General features: G+C 36.0%; 1 protein-coding gene across 4 annotated transcripts in view; it reads left to right on the top strand.

The window, feature by feature from the left end:
* The window catches only part of sardh (sarcosine dehydrogenase), a 156140-nt gene extending 147821 nt beyond the window's left edge, over window positions 1-8319 (top strand). For 2 of the 4 annotated variants that reach the window (XM_073913683.1, XM_073913684.1), the window contains 2 exons: window positions 7514-7697; window positions 8224-8315. In XM_073913683.1, the coding sequence (XP_073769784.1) occupies window positions 7514-7666 (153 nt within the window). In that variant the 3' untranslated portion in view covers window positions 7667-7697; window positions 8224-8315. 4 annotated transcript variants of the gene reach the window in all.
* The last annotated feature ends 1919 nt before the right edge of the window (window positions 8320-10238 follow it).

Genomic DNA, 10238 nt, shown 5'->3' on the forward strand with positions numbered 1-10238 from the left:
ATGATGCAATAATCCTTTATCTCGATTAATGGTTTTTCATAATTGTTAGAAGCCGAAATCAGATTTTTGATTAATTGCACAGCCCTAGTGTTTAAATTTCCTTTGGGTTACTTAACTGTTTTTAACATTGACAAAAGTGGTTCTTTAAAGGGTCATGAAACCCTTTTATCTGTTCAAGTCTACCTCTGATTTTATTTTTTAAAAATGCTCCGAGATGGACATGGAGCACTTCGAGCAGAGGAAGGAGTGGGCGTGGCCAACAGAGCAGGGGAAAAAGAAGGGCTTTTGTCTGGGCTCACCAGCACAAAATGTGAGGAGAGGCATAATTTTATAGTTTACAAAGTTAAAATGCAAATAAATAAACAGTAAGTAGTTTAATGCTTTGACATCTACGATAGGCTATTTGTAATTTCATATAATATATAACCACAATTTGTTATATCTTTATAAATATAATCATAATTATATAAAAACTATAAATGAGGACTTCTCTCCTCCTCAATCCCCAGGGTCTGAATGCAGACACAGTGGATAGTAGTGCAGCAGGTCTCTTGCCCTATCTATTCTAACCATTAACCCTGCCGGTAATCTGGAGGATTTAAAACATGTGCGAACATACAGGTAGCAGCACATGCATAGTCTGAATGGTAATGAACTCAAATGATAAAAGACAAAGTCCGCCATTCTCCAATTCTCGTACAGCTCTCCTGACAAATATGCTTGCTGCACACAAAAAGGTTGGCTGTATTGGTGGCCCTGACAGCATGGCAGAGAAAAACATGCAACAAATCCCGTGGATCTTGGAAACAAACACATACGACCGTTCATGAACGATTAAATCATGTGTCATGTGAGGCTAAGGTAGCGGGTCTGTTAATATTAGTCTGTCATCGGAAAGCACAAGCAGTCATGAATAATTAAGAAGCAGGGTCTTCTCATAAAATTAGAAAACATCCCTATGAATAATAATGAGAAACTGACGTGTCATCACTTTACCAGCAGATTTTAATCCCACCGCAAAAATGTTTTTAAACCCGTAAGATGAAATAAGATGACAAAAGCTCAAAATTATTCAGGTTTATTTAGTTAAAGCTAACAGGTGCTAATGTTGTCTTAAATGATGTTCAACACCCATAAATCTGTTAAAATTCCCAAAAAAGTACTTCCGGATGTCTTGAACTATTAAGAGCCATTATAAATAGAACCTAAAATCTGGCATTGCAGCAAAATAATTATAATAATAATTTTGAAAATTATTTGTTAAAATGGTTAAATTAAAAAACAAATTCTTTTGTTTATCAGTTACTTATATATTGAGAGGGACTACATTTAATGACTCATTGTTTCAAATGATCCAGTCAGAGTGAGTCTGCAGTTAATAACTCCCTAATTAAGGTGATCCAGTCATGTTAAGATTTAGTAAATGATTCACTGAATCAAAGATCTGATAGGAGAGTGGGTATCCAGTTTGTAACTGACTGATTTAAATGATCGGGTCATAGTGAGAGTTCAGTTAATGATTTACTGATTCTGGTTATTCCTTTAGGTGAATTTATATAATCCAGTCAGAATGAATATTAGTTAATGATTCACAGATTTATGGATCTGTAGTAGTGAGTCTCCAATTAACAATCCACATATTAAGATGATCCAGCCAGAATAAGTATAAGCTAATTATTCACTGATTCATAGATCTGGTAAGACCGAGTCTCCAGTTAACAACTCACTGATTCAGGCGATCCAGTCATAATGAGGATTAGTCAATGGTTCACTGATTCATGGATCTGATAAAAGTGAGTCTCCAGTTAGTAATAGACTGATTGCAATGATCAGATCAGAGCGAGTCTTTAGTTAGCGACAGACTGATTTGGAATCAGATGATCCAGTCATAACGACTATTAGTGAATGTTTCACTGATTCATAGATCTGGTAGGAGTGAGTCTTCAGTTAACAACTCACTAATTTAGGCAATCCAGTCATAATGAGTATTAGTTAATGATTTACTAATTTATAACTGATTCAAATGATCAGGTCAGAGCGTGTCACCAGTTAAGGATTGACTGATTCAGATGACACTTTCAGAGCGAGTCTCCAGTTAATGATTCACCATTTTCAATGAGTCACCGTTTTCTCAAATCACATTTTTGTAGTTTGGACAGAGGCGATAATGCTATTATTTTCAAAAACTTTCAGCAGTCCTTAATGCATGCTGACAAGAGTATGTGGAGATCAAGACATTATTATCATATCAACTGTTGCCCAGAGCTTCTGCATTTATTACACGCACAGCGGTTTTTGTTTTAGTTAGTGCATCCATAACCTGCTCATTCTTAGTAGGCATCAGTGGACATCTACCAATCTGTCCATTAAGACTGCGATTTGGCCATTTAAAGAGGTCAGGCTAGCTTTCCAGCCACTGCGTCTTGATCTGGACTCAAAGGGTAAAGCCTGCAGCTTCTTCAGATTTAATTAAAAAGAGACGCAGCCCCTGACAGAGAGAAGCAGGAGGGAGAGACGGCTGAGGAGAGCATAGATCATCTGAATGACACTGAGATCACTCGTGTGGGTTTTAACCCTTCTGTTGAGTAAAATAAAAAAAGTCAAGCTGACACATTGATTTCCAGCCTTTAAAATAGCAATAAAGATTCACTTAAAAACAGAAAACTTCTGTACAAAGAGACTAAAAAATCAATGTAAGCTATACAAGGAACCTTTCAGTGAAGGGTTCTTAAAGTACATTTGTAATAAAAAAAAAAAATAGATAATGTTTCTCACTCACATTCTCTAGGTAAACAATTACACCATGCAGGTTAAGTTAAATCATGACAGAATTGTTATTTTTGGGTAAACTATCACTTTATGCATTTGCAAAATGAATCAAAGTGCTGTTTTAGTTTCTTTGGCATTAATGTAGTCTTTATTTATGTATTTATATTTTTTTATTCATTCATTCATTTTCTTGTCGGCTTAGTACCTTTAATAAACCAGGGTCGCCACAGCGGAATGAACCGTCAACTTATCCAGCACATTTTTACACAGCAGATGCCCTTCCAGCTGCAACCCATCTCTAGGAAACATACACATATACACACACACACACTCACACTCATGCACTACGAACAATTTAGCCTATCCAATTCACCTGTACCGGATGTCTTTGGACTGTGGGGGTAAATGGAGCACACGGAAGAAACCCACGTGAACGCAGGGAGAACATGCAAACTCCACACAGAAACACCAACTTGCTGAGGTTTGAACCAGCAACCCAGCGGCCTTCTTGCTATAGCACTACCTACTGTGCCACTTATTTATTTATTTATTTATTTTTGTTACTTTATTTTAAGGTATATATATATATATATATATAGCGCTCACATACAGCAACAAGCATTTAGGACAAATATTGCAGCTGTTGAACAACATAATGTACTTTTAAGTTTAGATTGCAACTATGCAGTTTATTTATAAGGATAGTGCCTATTTTAAAATATTAATAATTTCGGAACATCGAATTCAGTGCATCAGCCGCCATCAGCCTCTCTGAGCAGACCAAAGAAAGGGACAATTGACAAAAACCTGCATTTTCTCAGCATACATTTCAAACTACAGCTAAACAAATCATTATAAAAGTGACATTCTAAAGCCTGATTTATACTTCTGCGTCAGGTGACCGGCGTAACCCACGGCGCAGGCAACGCGCGTGGCTGTGCATTTATACTTCTGCGCGCTGTCTCTGCCGGTCTGCATTAACACTTCCGAAACGCTAGTTGGCAGTGAGGTGTAAATGTTGCTCTGTGTCGAGTTTCTTCGATACTTTTTTGCATTTCCTGAACACTTCCGGGATGTACAAGTGGCTCAAACTCGCTCATTTTGAGGCAGGAACCGGCGGACGTGCAACAACTTTAACTATGAGGTAAACACAAAACAAAACTTTCCATCCGGAGCTCCTTCACGGGACTCCACACTTGTAAACAATCGCTCGCGCGGCGTCGCGCCATTCGCGCGCCTCTCGGTCCCGCCCAGACTCGTCAGCGCTACCAAGCCGACCAATCACAGAGCTTACGCTACGCGTCGTTGCGACGTGTAGTTACATTTTTTGAGAGGTGCACGTCAGTGACGGCGATGGCCACGGCGAAGGGCTATGCGTCAGCGCCGTAGCATACGCCGGTGTTTGACGCAGAAGTATAAATCAGGCTTTAGTCGATCGCTCTCTTTTATTTTGTAGCGCTACATTTATACCATAGAAAGTGGTAGTGTTTGCTTTGCTCTGGCTTTTTCGGGGTTATTTATTGTGAAATTCCCATTGCAACAGAGAAGTACTGGGAAATCTCTGAAGTGACGTTTGTGAACTGACAACAGTTTCTGCTGTTCTGACATCAGCTGCAGATGCGAATAAGTGCTGCAAATTTATTTAAAATAAAATTCCTGAAAAATCACGTTCATAACTATTCAAAACCTTTGCCATAAAGCTCTAAATTGAGCTCAGGTACGTTCTGTTTCCACTGGTCATTCTTGAGATGTTTCAGCAGCTTAATTGGAGTTCACCGGTGGTAAATTCAGTTGATTGGACATGATTTGAAAAGACATATACCTGTCTATATAAGGTCCCAGGGTCGACAGTACATGTCAAAGCACAAACCCAAGCATAAAGACAAAGAAATTGTCTGTAGACCTCCGAGACAGGATTGTCTCGAGGTACAAGGCTGAGGAAGGTTACAGAAAACTTTCTGCTGCTCTGAAAGTTCCAATGAGCACAGTGGCCTCCTTCATCTGTAAGGGGAAGATGTTTGGAACAACCAGGACTCTTCCCAGAGCTTGCCGGCCATCTAAGCTGACTAATCGGGGGAGAAGGGCCTTGGTCAGGGAGGTGATAAATATCCTGATAGTCACTCTGTCTGAGCTCCAGCATTTTTTTGTGGAGAGAGGAGAACCTTAAAGAAGGACAACCGTTTGTGCAGCAATCCACCAATTAAGCCTGTATGGTAGAGTAGCCAGACGGAAGCCACTCCCTGTCTGGAATTTGCCAAAAGGCATTTGAAGGACTCTCAGACCATAAGCAACAAAATTCTCTGGTCTGATGAGACTAAAATGTAACTCTTTGGAGTGAATGCCAGACGTTATGTTTGGAGAAAACCAGGCACCGCTCATCACCAGGCTAATGCCATCCGAATAGTGAAGCATGGTGGTGGCAGTATCGTGCTGTGGGGTTGTTTTTCAGCAGCAGGCACTGGAAGACTAGTCAGGATAGAGGGAAAGATGAATGCTGCAATGTTCAGAGACATCCTGAATGAAAACCTGCTTCAGAGTGCTCTTGACCTCCGACTGGGGCAACGGTTCATGTTCCAGCAGAACAATGACCCAAAGCACACAAACAAAACATCAGTGGAGTGGCCTCACAACAACTCATTGAATGTCTTTAAGTGGCCCATCCAGAGCCCAGATCTCAATCCTATTGAACAATTCTATAATATTTTTCTTCAGGAGAAAGTCTTATTTGCTTTATTTCAGCTAGAATAAAAGCAGTTTAATATATATATATATATATATATATATATATATATATATATATATATATATATATATATATATATATATATATATATATATATTTTTTTTTTTTTTTTTTTTTTTTAATAATTTTAAGGTCAAAATTATTAGCCCCTTTACGATAATTTTATTCTTTTTGATAGTCTACAGTACAAACCATCGTTATTCAACAACTTGCTCAATTGCCCTAACTTGCCTAGTTAACCTAATTAAGCCTTTAAATGTCACTTTAAGCTGTATAGAAGTCTCTTGAAAAACATCTAGTAAAATATTATTTACTGTCATCATGGCAAATATGAAATAAATGAGTTATTAGAAATGAGTTGTTATATATGACGAGAGTTGAGATGAAACAACCTCTAAAGGGCTTCTGAAATTTATGTTTTGTAAAATCACTTTTATGGCAAAGAATTAGTCCTTTTCCTGTTCTTTAAAGTGAAATATTTCAACATAAACAAAGGAGGCTGAGAAAATTTGTTATTTTTAATGGAAATTTCAGACGACACTTAGAGGTTTTTGCATCTGAACTCTTCATTTATATATATATATATATATATATATATATATATATATATATATATATATATATATATATATATACATATATATATATATATATATACATATATATATATATATATATATATATATATATATATATATATATATATATATATATATATATATATATATATATATATATATATACAGAAAAAGAACAAACATCAGCTCATGCTGCAGACATTAAAAGGACAATATAAAGGAAAACAAAAAAGAAAAGAGACAGCAAAAAGCATCACACATCATAGTCACGAAACATATAACCAAAGCAAGAAATGTAGTGAGTTTTAATAGGTTCAGTTGTTTTGTTTTCTCCTCAGAAATGAAACCAGCGATATGCTTTCCTCCTTCCCATCTCTCCTTTACACCCGTGATGCATAAATTACTGTGATGAGATTTAGTTTTCAAATTGTCATTTTATTGCTTCAAGAGTAGCGACGACCTTTTTAAAGTTTTGCAACTTTTCATTGTAGAGTACTCACTGCATTCGATTACTCTTTAGCAGCTTCTTCCAGTGAGAGCACCCTTGTCTCGAGTGTCGTTATTCTCTTTCCAGCCATCACAGTAGTGAATTCGTCTCTTAGTTGCTCACATTGAGCTTTAATATCAGTAGCCTGAGCTTCAGCTTTTTCATCTATTTTCCCGAGTAGCTCCGTTTTAGTTATCTTTTTTCCCGGAGGACAAGCTCTTGGTTAGTTTCCATTCTACTTTCTACTGTACCCCACTTCGTGTTTTCTGCCATCTTATGGGTTTTGCTGCGCATGCCAGACATAGCCAGTTAAGCTTGAATAAGTCCGGAAACAGAAAAAGTATCAAAAATGTATCGCCTTTAAACAGACTATGCTGTTTTAATCACTTGAATTCACCACAATCTGGTCGAGAATACGTTTGTGTATAAAAAATATGTGCACTTCAGCATGGAGATCAGTCGAACATGTCCTCACATGTTGACAACCAAAATGAAAGCAGTTTTTTCTTGTTCTTCTAATTAAAAAATTTCCATTCTTCTTTCAAAATTTGAGGTTTTAGCAGTTGTAGTAGTAGTAGTATGTTGGAATGTTTTTTTTTTTTTATTCAATGTGATTTAAAGTGAAATAAGATTTTTTTTTATATATAAAATATGGTGACCCCTCTGAAACTTTTAAGTCTGGAAGGTGGAACATGCAATATTTTTGGATGCTTGACCTGTCAAACTCTTATGTACCCTGTTATAATGTTCAGATATCTTATATTCCAGCAGAGCAAATAACAACATTTATTAACCATCAAAAGACAAAATAACATTGGAAAGCTGTCTAATAAATTTTTTGTTGTTATTATTATTTAATTAAATTAAATTGTTAATATTATAATGTTTTAGGTAATTTATTTATGTAAACACTTTATTCACCTAATGTGTCCGCAGGTCAGCCCTGATTTTGTGCGCAGTGGAGATTTCACTCTGGAACGGATGGGCGTTACATACAAGGCCACAGCCCACCTGAAGTCTCCCTTCGACCCTGAAAACAAGCGCGTGAAGGGCATCTACGGCTCACCACAGGACAAAGCCAGAATGTAACTGATCCAGACTGAGCTTCAGTATAACAGAGGTAAATGTTTACAGGCCTTTATTCAACACATCAGCGTCATCAGCATTCCAGGACAAAACAACAACACGCTGATCCTACTGGGTTTATATTCAGGGATCATTCATTATAATGGATCATTGATTCTATAGTAAAAAGGTCCAATCGTTTTTAACGTCATCCTGTGCCTTAATGTTCAGGAGGAAATCACTCATATTTTCCAGAAAAGAGTATTTTAGACAGCAAAGTCTTAATTTCTTTTTGTACTAGCTTGAATGTCTGTGCATTAAAGATGCTTGTCAGTGATTGCATGTAAAATGAAATCTAAATAATTTAATAGTTAAATTAATATTTTACAAATTTAAGTTAATAGAATTAAATAAGTACAAATGGTTTATTTAAGAAGTGAAGGTCTGTTTTAGAAATTACAATATGAAATCTCCATGTTGAGCAATCAAATCATTCCCTCACTCATGTGCTTTGACTTGATCTGATAACTGGAATTTCTTCTATTTGCTCATTTGTATTAATAAAATATGGTTTTCTTTAGGATGTCTGCTGCTGCTTACTTCATTTCGTGTTCAAGTGGAAACTGTAAATGTGCTAAATTTATGAAAAATAAAGCGTTTGTCATATTGTAAAGTCTGTAACTTCTTTTTGTTTTCTTTTTAACATAGAGGTAATATTTTATACATCAAGGATATATAACGTTGACCAGAAGTGACAGTGAAGAGGTTACAAATATAGTTTATCAAATAATCCTGACCAAATTTATCCAAAGCCCCTTTAAGGCAAGTCATTTCACTTGGCAGCCATCTTTGAAACACCTCTCGGGCAATATGCTCAGGCATTCTGTCAGAATGGGGCAACATCAAATTGTTTGAAACAGCTAGCCAAGCGTACGTTTACATTACATATTTGGAATCAGCAATGAAATTAAACAACAACTGTCTCATAAGTTTCATTTCTAAACGTCTGAATCAAACAAAATCTGCATATTTTGAGGTACCCCAAGCTATTGCGAATGAGCACTCAAAAGGAATGAGATCATGACACCAACCTTATTTTGCAGCAGTGTTACACAATATCATCCTCTGTATAATGTTCGTCAGATCGCCCTGTTCTTCTGGAGTAATCCATTACTTGTTACTGATGGCGAATTTCCTCCAGAAATGACAGCGACTCTTTGTTCACAAGTTTGTGGGTGTTTGAGTAGTTGCATGTGATCGGCATTTGAAAGGATGGACTGTATCTCGCATTCATTTCATACAGATTACAAAACCAAAAAACTTGCATTTGGTTCATTTAGAGTTATAGATTTCAAGCTTTATGTGGATATATTTTTCTGTCAGTGTTCACGTGTATGAAGCAAGCATTCGCTGAGATTCCAGTGTGTTTGTTGACCATTAAACTGTCGTTAAAGCACAAATCTGGTCCCCCTTAGAAACGCCGGTTTATAGTGATGGAAGATTGGCTCCTGTACAAGTAAGCAGGGCTTATTGACCGGCACACTTTTCCCCATTTAAAATAATACAAGTGACATGTCTTGTGTATTCTAGAGTCTTTGATTTATTACAGTTTCCAGAAAAATATTTTAAAAAGCAATCAGGATTGATCATAATAAAGCAGCAAAATCAGCATATTAAAATGATTTCAGAATGATCAGTGGACAAATCAAAATTATTAACCCCCCTGAGTTATTAGCCCCCACTATTATTTTTTCCACAATTTCTGTTTAACGGAGAGAAGATTTTTTTCCACACATTTCTAAGCATAATGATTTTAATAACTCATTTCTAATAACTGATTTATTTCATCTGCCATGATGACAGCACATAATATTTTACTAGATTTTTTTCAAGACTTAAAGTGACATTTAAAGGCTTTACTAGGTTAATTAGGTTAACTAGGCAGGTTTGGGTAATTAGGCAAGTTATTGTATAACGATAATTTGTTTTGTAGACCATCCAAAAATATACAGCTTAAAGGGGCTAATAATTTTGTCCTTAAAATGGTGTTTAAAAAATTAAAAGCAGCTTTTATTCTAGCCCACATAAAACAAATAAGACTTTCTCCAGAAGAAAAAATATTATCAGAAATACTGTGAAAATGTCCTTGCTCTGTTAAACATCATTTTTGAAATAGTTTTAAAAGAAAAAAAAATCTAAGTTTTTAATATAATGATGCAGAAAAACAAGATTTAAATCATAACAATACATAACATTTTACAAAATACTTTACAAAAGCAGTCTATAGGTCTCATTTCAGAGGTTGCATTCTCCGAAGGATGCAGGCTTTAAAGGTGAGCCTTTCTAAGTCCTCACAGGCCAAACCAAGCGTTTTAAAATGAGACGATCTAGCCTACAGAGGACAGATTTCATCACCTAGCAACAGTAGCAGCTGATGTTAATAAGCTGTAATAAAATTTGTAAGGACTTTTTTTTCAAATTGATTTTAAACTTGTTTTAAGTGATCTGAAGACAAAACAAGGTATACAAAAGCTGGGAATATATTTTCTTTGATCCATACATGTGCACATAAAAATGTAAACTGTCTATAAAATCA

This window comes from Danio rerio, chromosome 10, assembly GCF_049306965.1.
Source record: "Danio rerio strain Tuebingen ecotype United States chromosome 10, GRCz12tu, whole genome shotgun sequence".
In the NCBI taxonomy this organism is placed as follows: Eukaryota; Metazoa; Chordata; class Actinopteri; order Cypriniformes; family Danionidae; genus Danio; species Danio rerio.